Source organism: Phyllobates terribilis, unplaced genomic scaffold, assembly GCF_046119375.1.
Source record: "Phyllobates terribilis strain yellow unplaced genomic scaffold, ASM4611937v1 Scaffold_13__5_contigs__length_258822181, whole genome shotgun sequence".
NCBI lineage: Eukaryota > Metazoa > Chordata > Amphibia > Anura > Dendrobatidae > Phyllobates > Phyllobates terribilis.
In genome coordinates, this window is record NW_027362773.1 from 117,573,306 (window position 1) to 117,590,570 (window position 17,265).

At 41.1% G+C, this 17,265-nt stretch overlaps 1 protein-coding gene across 3 annotated transcripts in view; it reads left to right on the forward strand.

Moving 5' to 3' along the window:
- Nucleotides 1-9,321: 9,321 nt before the first annotated feature.
- LOC141173960 (sodium/calcium exchanger 1-like) overlaps nucleotides 9,322-17,265 on the forward strand; it is a 77,217-nt gene continuing 69,273 nt past the window's right edge. The window contains exon 1 of one of the 3 annotated variants that reach the window (XM_073658510.1): nucleotides 9,322-9,571. In XM_073658510.1, coding sequence (XP_073514611.1) covers nucleotides 9,542-9,571 — 30 coding nt within the window. In that variant the 5' untranslated portion in view covers nucleotides 9,322-9,541. Of the gene's footprint in view, nucleotides 9,572-9,633; nucleotides 9,745-17,265 lie in introns of those variants that run through there. The other 2 variants (XM_073658512.1, XM_073658511.1) reach the window with 2 other exon arrangements.

A 17,265-nucleotide genomic window follows, 5' to 3' on the forward strand; every position in this document is an offset into this window, starting at 1 on the left:
AGTAGTGGTACAGAAAAAAAGTCTGCAACTTTCAAGAAAACCGTGATTTTTATGGAAGACAATGCTCCATTGCAGCATCGAAGACCAAAATAGTGAACAAATAATGCTATCTTTTCTAGAAGGGACATGGCTGGGCCTTCTCAGATAGTATAGCTTAGGGTCCATTCAGATTTCAGTTATTTTCTCATACGAGAAAAACGGCCCGAGTTTCATCCGTGTTTTTGATCAGGGTTTCATCAGAGTTTGGTCCAAGTTTCATCAGTTTTGCTCAGATGGGGGAAGAAAAAAAAAGTTTATCCAGCTGCTACCAGTTTGTGAAAAACGGACAGCACATGGATGACATCTGAGTGCTGTCTGATTTTTTTTTACTAACCGTCAACTTGCATTTGCGATTTTGATACAACACTCTGATCAGTATTGGACAGGTCTCCGTGATTTTGTGCAGACCACTCAGCCCGAAGAAAAAATTGGACACGTGAACTATCCCGTAAACTATCATAGGTACCAGTGTGATCTGTGAAAACACAGATGGAACTTGTCCATGAAAACTAACGTCTGAATGAGCCCTTACTTATACAAATATGATGGGGTTTGCCTGCTGCAGGCACCGGGTCCAAAGTGTGCATCATGTTCTGCAAGTATTAAGATTCATATGAAAATTAATATACACTATATGGACGAAAATATCGGGACACACAATTTCGATTTTTAAGTCAGTCCCATTGCCACTGGTGTATCCACTAGCCATGAAGTCTGCCTTTACTAGCATTTATGAAAGAATGGGTCATCCTAAACTGTTCACTTATACCATTGTGGTCCTGTAATAGGAGCCACCACTGTAATATGTCAGTTCATGAAATTTCTTCCCTACTAAATATTTCACTATTAACTGGGAGTGGTATTATTTAAAAGTGCCAGCGTGTAGGAACCAGAGGAACTCTGCCACACAAAGTGGAGACCATGTAAAGTTGCACAGCGGAGTCACCAATTGCTGGGTCCCATAATACTGTACATAAAAGTCACCAAAGCTCTGCTGACTCCAGAGTCCAAACCTCTTCTGATATTGACATCAGCTCTTAAACTGTACACAAACCAGGAGTATCATGGCCAAGCAGTTGTATGCAGCTGTTATGCTAGAATACCAACTCACTCGGAATAATAGGTAAAGCTAAAAACTGCAACTGACATTGCCGATTCCTGTACAGACTAGAAATCCTGACCTTGCAGTCCCTAGTAGTCCCTGCGTGAGCAGATGGCAACTCAGACCGATGCTGGCTGAAAGGACGTCGAGCACTTCACGTTCCTCCTAAAGAACCAGAGGGCAGAGCAGAGTGTGAATTACCTACAAAAGGGAAAATGTGCTAAAAAAAGTAGAGATCCCAGAGTGAGTAAAGTAAACCACAAAATAAAAAATAAAATATGTACTGTTAGATAATATGCAGCCTATGCTGAAACAGAAGATAGGTGCAGAGTAAAGAACAGAAACAGCAAAGTGATAAACCATAGCTGGAATTTCACTAACTGGCTTTAACCCCTTAACCCCCGAGAGTGGTTTGCACGTTAATGACCAGGCCAATTTTTACAATTCTGACCACTGTCACTTTATGAGGTAATTACTCTGGAACGCTTCAACCGATCCCCCTGATTCTGAGAATGTTTTTTCGTGACATATTGTACTTCATGATTTTGGTAAAATTTCTTCGATATCACTTGCGTTTATTTGTGAAAAAAAACGGAAATTTGGCGAAAATTTTGAAAATTTTGCAATTTTCAAAATTTGAATTTTTATGCCCTTAAATCAGAGAGATATGTCACACAAAATACTTAATAAATAACATTTCCCACATGTGTACTTTACATCAGCACAATTTTGGAACCAAAATTTTTTTTTAGTGACGGAGCTATAAGGGTTAAAAGTTGACCAGCGATTTCTCATTTTTCCAACAAAATTTACAAAACCATTTTTTTAGGGACCACATCACATTTGAAGTCACTTTGAGAGGTCTTTATGACAGAAAATACCCAAAAGTGACACCATTCTAAAAACTGCACCCCTCAAGGTACTCAAAACCACATTCAAGAACTTTATTAACCCTTCAGGTGCTTCACAGGAATTTTTTGAATGTGGAAGAAAAAAATGAACATTTAACTTTTTTCACAAAAATGTTACTTTAAGACTCAATTTTTTTTTTATTTTCACAGGGGTAACAAGAAAAAATGGACCCCAAAATTTGTTGTGCAGATACCCCATATGTGGGGAAAAACCACTGTTTGGGCGCACGGCAGGGCTCGGAAGGGAAGGAGCGCCATTTGACTTTTTGATTGTAAAATTTGCTTGAATAATTAGCGGACACCATGTTGCATTTGGAGAGCCCCTGATGTGCCTAAACATTGGAGCTCCCCCACAAGTGACCCCATTTTGGAAACTAGACCCCCCCAAGGCACCTATCTAGATGCATAGTGAGCACTTGGAACCCCCAGGTGCTTCACAAATTGATTCGTAAAAATGAAAAAGTGTTTTTTTTTTCACTTTTACGAATCAGTTTGTGAAGCACCTGGGGGTTCCAAGTACTCACTATGCATCTAGATAGGTGCCTTTGGGGGTCTAGTTTCCAAAATGGGGTCACTTGTGGGGGTGCTCCAATGTTTAGGCACACAGGGGCTCTCCAAACGCGACATGGTTCTAATTTGTTAGCGGACACAGTCCCAGGGCACAGACGCGTATTAGTACGTCTAATGTTGTTAAGGGGTTAAAGTACAGCAGAATGGCTGAACATCCAAAAGAGACTATCACCAGCAGGAAATGCCAGTAGGGGGAAAAGAATAAAAAGCTGCACCCGAAAGGTGATAGGGCAGACAAATAAAAACACCTGTGTAATGCTTAATAGAATGCAGCCAGAATAACAGAGCGTAAACAAGTGGAGAAAAGGTGTGTCTGCTGTGGCTCGGCGCACAGAGAAGCCAATCACAAAACAAAGGCTCAAGGGTTCGAACCCAGGAGCATGACAGCAGCCTTACATTACCAAGTACAATACCGAGTGTCAGGTGGAGTGGTTTAAAGCTTGGGGCCACTGGATTCTGGAGCAGTGGAAACCTGTTGTGTGGAGAGAAAAATTACACTTCTCTATCTGATAGTATGATGGATGAGTCTCTGTTTGCAAAGAGCTAGGAGACTGTTACCTGCCTGACTGCATTGTGCCAGCTGTAAGGTTTGGTGGAGGGCTAATACTATGGGTTGTTTTTTCAGAGGTGGGCCTAGACCCCTTGGTTCCAATGAAGGGAAATCTTAATACTTCAGTATATCCAGGTATCTTAGAGAATTGTGGCTACAATCTTTGTTCTCTTAATTGTGTCATAGTGCACTAGGCAAGGTCCATAAAGGCATGGTTGGGTGAACTTGGTGTGGAGGAAAATGCCTGGCTACTCAGAGCCTGGACCTCAACCCCATCCACAACCTTTTGGATAAAGATTTTTGAGCCCATCTCTCTCCTCCAACACCAGTGTCTGACCTCACAAAAGCTCTTCTGGATGAATGGGCAAAAATTTCCCTCAGACACCCTGTAAAATATAAGACTGGAAATTGTTATATCTGCAAAGGGAGGACGAACTCCATATTGATGTCTATGGATTTAGAATGGGAGGTCATAGACTGCGCGCGCCCTTCAGTAGGGGCCATTTATTAGTAAAACTTTGGTAACCATTGATCTATAAAAACTTTCATCCAGTCTGATTTTTGAATAGTGAGGTCTTTTTTTATTGACAGAATGCATGGAATCCTGTGGCATTCTTGAATGAATGTCTTGAAACTCTGATACACCCATTGGCTCACATTAAATACTGTGATAACTATTAATGAAGATTTTGCATAGATAACTGAAGTATGACACCATCGACGTCAACATTTGTGATCAGTAGGCTATTGTGATACTGATGCTTTTCTTGGTTAACAACATAAATGTAAAAATAGTCTGCAACAATCACAATTTTCTTACAAGATTTAACTTTTGCATTTATAACAAAATGCTGTAAAATCGTTATACATGTTCTAGATATTTAGGCAGAGACAACATATTTTCTGGGTGCATTTAACTACACAGTTTAAAGGTGCAGTCAGACGGCTGTGTTACTAGTGCAAGGATCACATCGCAATCCTCGGACTGGCCGCTGGCTCTCCTGACCTGAGTGTGGCAGCATGTATTTTTATGCAACTGTCAAGCTCAGGTGAGGAGAGCCGACAGCCAATCCAAGGATTGCGATGGGATCCTTGCGCGAGTAACGCAGCCGCCTGACTGCACCCTAAAAGAGAAAAATATACCTACCTGGCAAATGGCAAAATAACACTCTGTTAGCATCCATCTGATTTATATGGGTCTACGAACCTGTTCAGCATATTTCGCTGTGTATTTCCCAATGCATATGCTGAATGGAGATGCCAAATGGGTTGTGAACGGCATGCAATGCTTAAAAAAATACCTGATTCAGATAGTATTGCCATACATGTCCTACATTATGCCACCTTAATATTTCCTAGATAACTGATTAAAAGGGAAGTCCACTATTTAGGTATTGATTGCTTATCCTTAAGACCTCCATACACATTAGACTAATGTCAGCTGAATCTGCTGATATCAATAAGTTTGGCTGGCGGTCTAATGTGTATGGGGGTGCTGGCTGACTGATGGTCAGGGGAGATGTTGATCGCGCATGTCCGATTTCGGACTGCAATCGGATTGTTCTCGTGGAAATGAGCTGCTGGCCAATGTATCAGTTGGTGGCTTTCTCATAGAGAACACAGGAGCGCTCAGCTGAACAAGCCCTGCTGTGTATGGGAGAGTCAGCTGAGATGGCTTTTTCAGACGACAGCCATCTAATGTGTACAACGGGCCTTAGGATAGGGCATCGATAACAGATCAGTCCGACACCAATCAGCTGTTACCAGCTCCAGTGGTAGCCAGTTGTTAAAAGCGTACAGAGTGGAACACCACAGCGCCACACATTGTTTAGTGGCGCTACAGGGTACTGCAGCATAGCTACTCAGTTGAATCACAGCTGCTCTGTAGTACCCACCAGTAGCAGCCATTAAACAGTGCACGTTGCAATTCTGATACGACTCTATACCCTGTTTACATCTGTCCATCACTGGAGGTGATAACAGCTGATTGGTGGGGTGATCTAATATTGATGACCTATCCTAAGGGTAGGTCATCAATATTTAAGTAATGGACACCCCCTTCAATTTGTTATATTGGGCAGAACAATTTGTTTCATATAAAAGAAAGATCTATGCAGCGGAGTGAAGTTATTTCTAATAAAATGTGTCTGGATTTATATGCCTTTCATTCATAAGAAAATGTGAGAACACTTCATAGATCTGGGAAAATCTCCTTCTCAATGCTTAAGCAGACTAGACACCCTTTCCGACTACAGAGAACTGTGCACCTATCAAAGGACTCTAGAGTTATTTTTCCCCCTGCCTCACACTTATTACTTATCATCCCCTTTGTTGAGCTGACTGGTATATATGTAGCTTACCACGGGCCTGGGTGGTCTGGAGTTGGGACCCGGTCCTATTTGTCTACCCTTTTATATGCATTGCTTCAACTTTGATATACAGTAAGGTTTTTAATATAGGCAGTATAGGTACCGTCCCAATTTAGGGTCACCTTGCCGCTGGTGGGACGGCTTGTATACTTTTTTTGATCAAAAATAGTTCACTAAGTACCCTATATTTATTATGCAACTTTGCTTTACATTTATATATAATGATGGTAGGGTATGAGATATATTTTTGTCTTTTGTCTTTTGTAGGTTTTGTTTCTTTTTTGCTAGTGTGAACATGCTCCTATTTCTTGCATGTCTACCATCTTAGACCTCAGTTCACATTGCCTGGTTTTTTGTCTTGTTTGCATTCTGTGCAATTTAAGGGTGTGGCATCCCCTTTGTTGAGCTGACTGGTATATATGTAGCTTACCACGGGCCTGGGTGGTCTGGAGTTGGGACCCGGTCCTATTTGTCTACCCTTTTATATGCATTGCTTCAACTTTGATATACAGTAAGGTTTTTAATATAGGCAGTATAGGTACCGTCCCAATTTAGGGTCACCTTGCCGCTGGTGGGACGGCTTGTATACTTTTTTTGATCAAAAATAGTTCACTAAGTACCCTATATTTATTATGCAACTTTGCTTTACATTTATATATAATGATGGTAGGGTATGAGATATATTTTTGTCTTTTGTCTTTTGTAGGTTTTGTTTCTTTTTTGCTAGTGTGAACATGCTCCTATTTCTTGCATGTCTACCATCTTAGACCTCAGTTCACATTGCCTGGTTTTTTGTCTTGTTTGCATTCTGTGCAATTTAAGGGTGTGGCATCCCCTTTGTTGAGCTGACTGGTATATATGTAGCTTACCACGGGCCTGGGTGGTCTGGAGTTGGGACCCGGTCCTATTTGTCTACCCTTTTATATGCATTGCTTCAACTTTGATATACAGTAAGGTTTTTAATATAGGCAGTATAGGTACCGTCCCAATTTAGGGTCACCTTGCCGCTGGTGGGACGGCTTGTATACTTTTTTTGATCAAAAATAGTTCACTAAGTACCCTATATTTATTATGCAACTTTGCTTTACATTTATATATAATGATGGTAGGGTATGAGATATATTTTTGTCTTTTGTCTTTTGTAGGTTTTGTTTCTTTTTTGCTAGTGTGAACATGCTCCTATTTCTTGCATGTCTACCATCTTAGACCTCAGTTCACATTGCCTGGTTTTTTGTCTTGTTTGCATTCTGTGCAATTTAAGGGTGTGGCATCCCCTTTGTTGAGCTGACTGGTATATATGTAGCTTACCACGGGCCTGGGTGGTCTGGAGTTGGGACCCGGTCCTATTTGTCAACCCTTTTATATGCATTGCTTCAACTTTGATATACAGTAAGGTTTTTAATATAGGCAGTATAGGTACCGTCCCAATTTAGGGTCACCTTGCCGCTGGTGGGACGGCTTGTATACTTTTTTTGATCAAAAATAGTTCACTAAGTACCCTATATTTATTATGCAACTTTGCTTTACATTTATATATAATGATGGTAGGGTATGAGATATATTTTTGTCTTTTGTCTTTTGTAGGTTTTGTTTACACTTATTACTGTGTTTGCTGCAGAAAGGAGAAGCCGATTGACATCTGACAGTAATCCACTGAACATTAGATATGTCACAATTAACCTTTTCAACACTCCAGACCACCAGAGATATCGCCATTAACCACCTTCATCTTCCTACATCTGCAGGCAGTTTCCATTGGCATTAAAGGGGTGCTTTTCTACTTACTCACAATACCAAGCACCCCCATCAATCAGCATTGATTCCCCTTGGAAATTAAAAGTATACCACAATGTTTACTGTTTGGTTGAATTGTATGCAATTGAAAAGCAACTCTAATGATCTTATAGTGAACTAGAGTTTTAGTTCTAGATAATTCCTTTAATGTTATTAGAAGAGTTGATGTAGCTTGCAGAGTAGGAAAACTATTTTTATCATGCTTTCAACAGCAGATATAAATAAAATGTTGCCAAGCAAAACCTTGAGTGATTTCTCCTGTGCTGCACCTGAACTCTGGAATGCTCTTCAGTCTAACTTTCCAACACCCAGGGCACTGTTGATTATTGCATTTGTACCTCTTTTTTGGTGAGATTGGGTTCTGCGCCTCTTTTTTTTTTTTGTATACAGCTTATTTATCTCTCCATTTCTGACTTTTTTAAAAGTCACTTTTTTATGTGTTTGTTTTGGAAGTTCGACACTGTGGGCGAAGTTTAAGGTTTGCAGATATTTTCGCCTGATTTATCATTTGCAACTTCGAAAAGTCACAAATTGTGTTGCAAATGTATTCCATTCGCCTCCTGTTATGATTTTATGTATACCTGAATCTTTGGCGTAAATTTTGAGACATTTTAGCAGAACATGCAACTTTTTTTATTTTTTTATTTTGTGCAAAAATTCATCAACCCCGTGTGCTATTTAAGTGGGGCCTGATTCATCAATTGCAATTTTTTTAAAATAATATTTCTTTTTTTATGTCTTGGGGTATTCGAGGATATTTTTCATATCAGCGAATACCATAAGAAAAAAAAAGATACATTACTTAAATTTTTTTTTGCAGAGGATGAATCAGGCTCCACTTAAATGTATCTACTTTTTTTTCTTTAGCGATTCTACATTATACATCCTAACTATTATACTACGAAGTGTCAGAGTATCAGAAGAGTGTGATCCAATTCTCTCAGATGAGAAAATCAGAGCATACAGAGGAGAAGATGGAGAACCAAATTTCTCCATCTTCTTCATTGTGTCAGTGCACGGAAATCAGATTGCTCTAGGGTGTCATCCGAATGCAGTCCGATGATTTCTACGCACTCATTGACTTGCATGGCTGAGTGAGAACCAAATATCGGATCAAACCCATATATGCAGCTAAAGTATCGGACATTTGCACAACCCCATAAACTAAAATTAGTCTGAGTGTGATCTGATGTTTTGTCGGATTGCACTCAGACCGATCCGGCCGACTGCTCCTGATCTAATACTTCTTAATATCCATACTCAACTGCTTATCTGCTGCATCCTCCTGTCCTCCTTTATCCCCTACTCCTCATTTACTTGCACAAGTCACAGCTGGAACAAATGACACATTCATCATTATTATTCACTTACTATCTAGCTGGTCCCCAGTACTACTACTTTCTGTATCACAACTCTCATCCTCCTAAATTTCTAGGCTTTAATGACTTTATTGGTTTTAAAGATGATTGTATTTGATAATCCTCATGGTGAAAAGCTATAAACACAAGCTAATAACGATGATGACGATGGGCTTATTAGACATCGGCGAAATCTTGCTGGGTGGAAAATGAGAGCTGGAAATCTTGTTCTGGCAGGTGAGAGGTTAAGTGATAGCACGGGATTAATGTCTGATATAAATCCCGTCACTCTTTTTACAGTCTCTGTCATTGGAAAATGTTCTCATTTGTAATTTGTGGACATCTGCACAATAAAGGATATATGAGCGTGCATATGTTTAGCGTTAGGTGTGTGCTGCATATCCTTCTTGGCGTTACACGTGAAGCATTGCACAACATGCATGTAAAATGACATATGCACATGTGAGTGTCTGTACGTTATGGTGTGGGTGGATTAGATAAGATATCCATACAGTGTTACTCTTTTTTCCCACGCTCGGCTATTTTTCTCGTGTATCTAGTCTCCTTTCTCACTCCCCCCTTCTTTTTCACACACACATATATTCTGCCTCTTTCGTTGCCTCTCTACACTCCTCTATCTCACACATTCTCCCCCTCCTCCTCTCTCGCTCCCATCACAGTGCAGTGTGTATACGCTCATAGCTGCAGTATACAGGGACATAGAGATTTTTTTTTTTCCGTGCAAGCATTGACACAGACGCGCATACACTCATGCCTGTTCACATGCCAGCAGACTTATGTTTTCACACATGCGTGTTCTCACACACGCCAGCTCGCCGCGCAGCTGAATGGGAGATGCACAACGGTGGATTCACAAGGTGACGACTCTTTGCAAATTTGGGGGGAGAGGGAAGCTCGGAAAGGGTAGGGAGGAGGTCTGCAGTAGAACGAGTGGAGAGGGGAAAGTGAATCAATAAGCCCCCGGTATTATGGGAATTACAGAGGGAGAAAGGCAGGTGCACATCCACGGCTCGAGATGGAAAGAAAAAAGGTGAGAGAGGGCAATTGACTATTATACGCGAAACCTTGGAAGCAAATGGGTTGAGGGAGACGAGTGGAAAACACAACGGGGCTTTTACCGGGGAGTATGAGACCCAGCGAAAGATGATGGGCTCAGACATACAGGAAAAAAATCAACTAAGGAGAATGGAAAGGAGGAAAGAAGGGACGGAAGGAAACAACTTATAGCAGAGAGAAGGAGATTCTGAGCGAAATAGGACACAGCGGAATGAGGGGATTACAGGATTTATTCTTATTATTCAGAGGAAGAATATGAGCAGACACGGAAAAAGGCCTTAAGTGAATAATAATGCGAAAAACCCGAAGTTGGAAATTTGCGGAGAGATTTATGCCATAAATTATTATTGCGGAGGGGGAATAACTGGGAGGATTCCAGATTCCTCCGTATCTAGGAGAGAGAATTGTTTCAGAACATCAGGTACAGTGACAGGTGTCAATCAATATGTCCGTGTCGCAGATGAGTATTAGAAATGGGATTGTCGTGCATGAATGATTCCTAAAAAGATTTGGGATCCCTTGGTGTATCGGTATGAGTATATAGAAATGGGCTGAATGAATGTGTCAGTGACATGTCTTGGAAAATGACACTTACTTTCTTATCCAAAGTGATTTCCTCGGGTGTAATGTCAAAGCTTCTTCCACGTCTATACTAAATCACTAGGTAATTGCATAAGCCGCAGTTACCTAATAAACTTATATTATCAGAATTGCTCTTATGCACAAGCTTCTCTGTAATAAGCCATTAGGGCTGCGGGAAAATCCAAAGTCGTCAGTGGTCGCTTGTGGATTCATCTGCTCAGTGTTTATGAAGCAGTAAATCTGGGGTTGTTGTGAATATGTCGGGTTTTATTATTGGATATTTCATGACAATTTTCCATTACTGGGTACATATTGGGGATTTGTTTTTTTTATGCAATAATATATTTAAGTGGATTCACCAAAAGTAGACATGGAGTTCAGGTAGGCAATGGGGCATCTGGTAGTGGTAGAATTGGTGATATGTCAATGCCAGGCTTTATTCATATGTCGCCCACCAGGAATCCAGTAGGGACATATTAGGTCACTGTGCACTCTTGGCAATGGGATCCCCTCATTGCACTGATGCTAGTTCAATCGTATGCTACAGACATTGGGTGGGCTAGCATGTAGGCCCTTATTGTATTGTTAAAGGCAACCTGATAAGTGGCATATGCAGTCCAATATGTGTACAGTACGGTATAGAGAAGCTGAGCAGAATGATATATAGATAGGAAAATATTCAGTAGAATCTTTTTATTCATTGAAATCCCTGGTGTAGGAGTCCAGTGGGCGGTCCTACTCAGTGAAGACTGTCAATCATTGAATAGGACCGCCCACTGGACTCCTATGCTTACAAACAGCTAAGATTTCTCGGAATAAAATAACAGTTTTACTGAAAAAAAACGTCTATCAATCTGATCAGCTCCTCTTACTCTATAACATCCCGCCTGCAGATCAGAAAACATTTTCAACAAGTTATTTTTAAAGATTGAAAAATTCTGCAATTTTTTATTTAATCTTGTTTAGTTTAGCTTTCTATCAGATAGATGTTTTTTTCTTGGTAGCTTCCCTATTGTTATGACTGTATATTTTCATTTGCTCCAGGGGTTGTCCACTATTCAGGCAATTATTTCTAAAATGCTATACTCCCCCAAGAAAATAAAAAAAAAAGCTTATACTGATCTCCGTTGGTGGCATTTCACCCATGTTGGCACCGGGTCTCTGGGCACTTGCGTGACAGAGAAGCCGCTCATTATCGGCTACTGATTGGCTGCAGCGCTCACGTGGCATAACATAGTTACATGAGCGCTGGGAGACCTCGCTGGAACAGCACAGATGTTGCTGGAACAGCGTCAGTGCGAAGGTGAATATAATATTAATTTAATTTGGGGGCCTACAGCATTTAAGAAGGGGTTGTCCAAGTAGTGGAGAACCAATTCAATATACTTTGCAGATGCAGCATACATTGTTGTCAGAGCAAATCGATCCTGAAAAGACAGGGAAGTTTGTATTTACATGTCTTTAATATATGAAGAAGCACCCTGAGTGTACTTACTAGGCCTTGTATAGATAATTGGCAGATTAGCCACCAGTCTAATGCAGACATTAAAGTGATTTCATACCCTATTAGGGAATTGTGCATTTATAGAGGCAAAAAACTACTACTAGGGACTACAAAAATCTGACCAGCACCTCCAAACAGAATAAAGCAGGTGTGAAGAGATGCAAGCTGCTATGACTGCATAGTATACAAGCAAAAGAATACAGCAGCATCCTAAGTTGTAAGCGCTAAGGTGAATGCAAACACTGAATGTTTGGACTGCATTATTGCTATATAGAGAATACTTAGAAAAGTTAAGCTACTTAGCCTATAAATTGACCAATTTGTGAGAGCCCAACAGCCATGACAAGGCGTACCTTTCTTTGATGGGACCCTAACCTAATTTTTATCAAACAAGCCTCTCCCTGGGCTAAAAGCCTACAAATTTAAAGGCAGGGTAGGATCCAGCACTAAGTAAAAATGGAGTGCTCAGCCAGATACGAAGGCAGTTACCACCTCCAATACTACAAAAACTGAAACCAGGGACTAGGTGACACTATATGCACATGGGTAAGAAACTGGTTAAGGGACAGGAAAGGAAGAGTCAGCAATGGGTACCACAAAGATCTGTATTAGGCCCAATTCTTCTTAATATCTTTATTAATGACCTTGTGAATGGTATGGAAAGTAAAATGTCAGTTTTTGCTGATGAAATAAAACTTTTTAGGGTAAATAAAAAGTCAGCTGCAGTGCATAATATTACAGAGGGATATAAGTAAGCTTGTTGCATGGGCAAAAATATGGCAGATGAAGTTTAAAGGGAACCTGTCACGTCAGGCAATGCTATTAATCTGCAGATATGGGATTAAACTGCAGGTTAAGAGCATTAGGAAGGTTCCCGGCGACCATATTGAAAGTGCGGCTCCCAGGAGAAAATAAACTTTATTCCTCCTGGGAGCCACCAGATTTCAGTCATACACAGGCTTCACAGCACTGAAAGCTGGGACTTTGACTGACAGCCGGCTTTGCAGTGCATCAGTGCAGAGAGAGCTGTCAGTCAAACCGCTGGGCCATGCTTACTGCTCCAGCAAGCAGGGCTGTAAGCACGGCCCAGCGGTTTGACTGACAGCTCTTGAGTGATGACTGTAGCCGTGCCGACACACCTGCATGACTGAAAGCCGTTGGCTCCCTGGAGGAATGAAGTTCATTTTCTCCTGGGAGCCACGCTTTCAGTACAGCAGCCGCGCATCTTTCTAACGTTATTATTCTGTAGATTGACCCCACATCTGCAGGTTAATTGCATTATCCAACTTGACAGGTTCCCTTTAACGATGATAAATGTAAAGTAAAAAATGGAAATCTGCTATACAGAACAGAAGGAGTTTGAGATTCTGGTTACAAGTAAGCTGAGCAGCTGTACTCAATGTCAGGCAGCAGCAGCAAAAGCAAATAAGATTTTAGGGTGTATAAAAAAGAGATAAAATCCTGTGATCACAAAATATTATTACCCCTCTATAAATCACTTGTAAGGTCACATCTTGAATATGGATCCAGTTTTTGGGCTCCACATTTTAAAAATTATATTGGAAAGCTAGAGTGAGCTCAAAGGCGGGCAACTAGGTTATAAGATAGGAAGGAAGGCCTCTCTTATAGACGCTAGAAAAGTTTTACTTGGTTAGCTTAGAAAATGACACTTCAGAGACAATCTCAGATAGGGTAGAAAAACCTGGTGACAGATTTCCTTTAAGAATAGTTACTTATAGTGGAGAGTAGCAAAGTATTAGCTGGGCCTTCCTTCACTCGGGGCAAGGGTTCAGTGTTAATGGCCGAAACTGAGAAATTGTCTGTTGTGACCAACATTGACCTCATATCTATGGCCAATTTACAGTAAAATGGGTATTTTGTGGGTTTTACTGCCTCGTGCAGGTGAAGGTCTACCCAACTGTGACCAACATCGGTCAGAGGTAACATCTGATGGACATTTTCAGTGCCTAGTATATTAAGTGCACAGTAATCTGGCATTGATAAGCACATTGCAGCTTCGTTGCCAGCTTCTGTCACATTATAGTGAAGAGATTTAGCGCACGCCAGTTCTGTACGTTAGCATTAAATATACAGCTGCACAAAAGCTCCCTCCATACAAATGAATGGCAAACTGCTGGGAAGTGACAGGGATGCAGCAAAAGGAAAGAGCAGCTTTTTAAATCATGCAGCATCTGGGAAGAGCAGAAAAAGGACTTACGTGAAAACCTTCTCCACAGGACTCAATGTTATCTCAGCTCGCCGTGTCACATAGAGCTTAATCGCTCTCGCTGGCTGTTTTTTTTCTGAATCATGTGAACTGTCAAAGCATAAAGAACAGCAACTGCTAAAACAATGCCGTAGTACAAGAATAAAAAAAAAACATTACCTTGTGAATTGATGTCTATATACACATTCAGTTTGCAATTGTTATTTCAAAAATTTTAACAAAAATTTTGGACAGATCAAATTTTGGCAAAAATTTTGGACAGATTACATTTTGGCAAAAGTTTTGGACAGATCCAATTTTGACAAAAATTTTGGACAGATCCAATTTTGGCAAAAATTTTGGACAGATTAAATTTTGGCAAAAGTTTTGGACATTAAATTTTGGCAAAAGTTTTGGAGAGATCAAATTTTTGCCAAAAATTTTGGACAGATCAAATTTTGGCATGCTGACGAATGATGATATAGCTCTATTATCATCCGTCAAAAATAGTTGAACAGCCAACATCAGTCAGCTTCGTGCAATGTGCCATGTTATAGCAGCCTGCTAATGAATAAGTGATGCGTTTTATCGGAGCCACTTTACCTAATACGTTGGCTAATCTGTAATGTATACCATTTATACTAATCTCCTGTGTAGTAGAGGAGCATTAACCAGACGCTATTTTACATAAGTATTATTTGATTATATTTCTTGGCAAACATGGATGAGGATACCATCGTAGCAGGAAAACCTTTCCACTAATGGGATCTGCTCCAGAAGACGGGTGTCATAAACTTGCCGACCATCCCAAGAGAGAAGCCTAGGAAGAATAACATTCTGTAGATAAAGGCTTTTCCAAGTTTATAGCTATTCCGATAATACAGCAGGGATCAGGGTAATTTAAAGGGGAATTCAGCACAAATGCGATCTAGCAAAATGTTGGAGAGAGATGTCAAGAAATCACATTGGTGAAGTCTTTAAACATCAGTATCTTTCAGTTTCCAGGGCCAAGCCCCTTTAGCAGTGCATATAGATTTACAATGTATCATTAACAAAGGTCTCTATTCCAATCATTAGCGAGATTCCTAACAGGGCCGGCTCAGGTTTATGTGAGTCCCTCTTCACTTTTGATCTTTTCCTCCTCGCCTTCCAAGAGCTATAACTTTTTTCTTTTCTGGTCAAGAGATCTGTTAGGGTTTGATTATTGCAGAATCACCATTTTGGGGTCCATATGACTTTTCGATCTCTTTTTATTCCACTTTTTTTGGATTCAAAGTCACCATAAAACATATTCTGATAATATTTTTTGGGATTTTTGTGTTCACAATATAAAACACATATGATAGTTTGAACAGTTAATTATAGGTAAAACCAAAGATATAAATTTTGGTTTATTCTACAGATTTAATTTTTGGAAAAAAAAAATATATATATACAGTATATATATATTTTTTAGATATTTTATTGGTCTCCTTTGTGGACTTGAACTTGTGTTTACTTGATTGTTTGTATAATACACTGCAATATTATAATATTGCAGTGTATTGTAAAATTACCTTTAGTGGATACCCATGCCGCTGGATGGAGCTCACAGGTATACAAATATGGCAGACACATGGACCATTGGCACCCCTCAATCATACTATGAAGGGGGGCTAGAGGCAATGGACATCGGAAGGGATACTTCCCCCGGTATACAAGTATGGCAGACACATGGACCATTAGCACCCCTCAATTGTACTGTGAAGGAGGGCTAGAGGCAATGGATATCGGAAGGGACACTTTCCCACATATAAAAGTATAGCAGACACATGGACCATTGGCACCCCCCAATCATACTGTGAAGGAAGGCTAGAGGCAATGGACATTGGAAGGAACACTTCCCCCTGTATACAAGTATGGCAGACACATGGACCATTGGCACCCCCAATCATACTGTGAAGGAGGGCTAGAGGCAATGGACATCGGAAGGGATTCTTCCCCCGGTGTATACAAGTATGGAAGACACATCGACCATTGGCAACCCTCAATCATACTGTGAAGGAGGCAATGGACATTGTAAGGGATACTTCCCCCGGTATACAAGTATGGCAGACACGTGGACCATTGGCACCCCTCAATAATACTATGAAGGGGGGCTAGAGGCAATGGACATCGGAAGGGATACTTCCCCCGGTATACAAGTATGGCAGACACATGGACCATTGGCACCCCTCAATTGTACTGTGAAGGAGGGCTAGAGTCAATGGACATCGGAAGAGACACTTTCCCACATATAAAAGTATAGCAGACACATGGACCATTGGCACACCCCAATCATACTGTGAAGGAAGGCTAGAGGCAATGGACATTGGAAGGAACACTTCCCCCTGTATACAAGTATGGCAGACACATGGACCATTGGCACCCCCAATCATACTGTGAAGGAGGGCTAGAGGCAATGGACATCGGAAGGGATTCTTCCCCCCGTGTATACAAGTATGGAAGCCACATCGACCATTGGCAACCCTTAATCATACTGTGAAGGAGGGCTAGATGCAATGGACATTGTAAGGGATACTTCCCCCTGTATACAAGTATGGCAGACACATGGACCATTGGCACCCCCAATCATACTGTGAAGGAGGGCTAGAGGCAATGGACATCGGAAGGGATTCTTCCCCCGGTGTATACAAGTATGGAAGACACATCGACCATTGGCAACCCTCAATCATACTGTGAAGGAGGGCTAGATGCAATGGACATTGTAAGGGATACTTCCCCCGGTATACAAGTATGGCAGACACATGGACCATTGGCACCCCCCAATCATACTGCAAAGGAGGGCTAGAGGCAATGGACATTGGAAGGGATACTTCCCCCTGTATACAAGTATGGCAGACACATGGACCATTGGCACCCCCCAATCATACTGTGAAGGGGGGCTGGAGGCAATGGACATCAGAAGGGATACTTCCCCTGTATACAAGTATGGCAGACACATGGACCATTGGCACCCCCCAATCATACTGTGAAGGAGGGCTAGAGGCAATGGACATTGGAAGGGACACTTCCCCCTGTATACAAGTATGGCAGACACATGGACCATTGGCACCCCCCAATCATACTGTGAAGGGGGGCTAGAGGCAATGGACATCGGAAGGGACACTTTCCCACATATAAAAGTATGGGAGACACATGGACCATTGGCACCCCCCAATCAT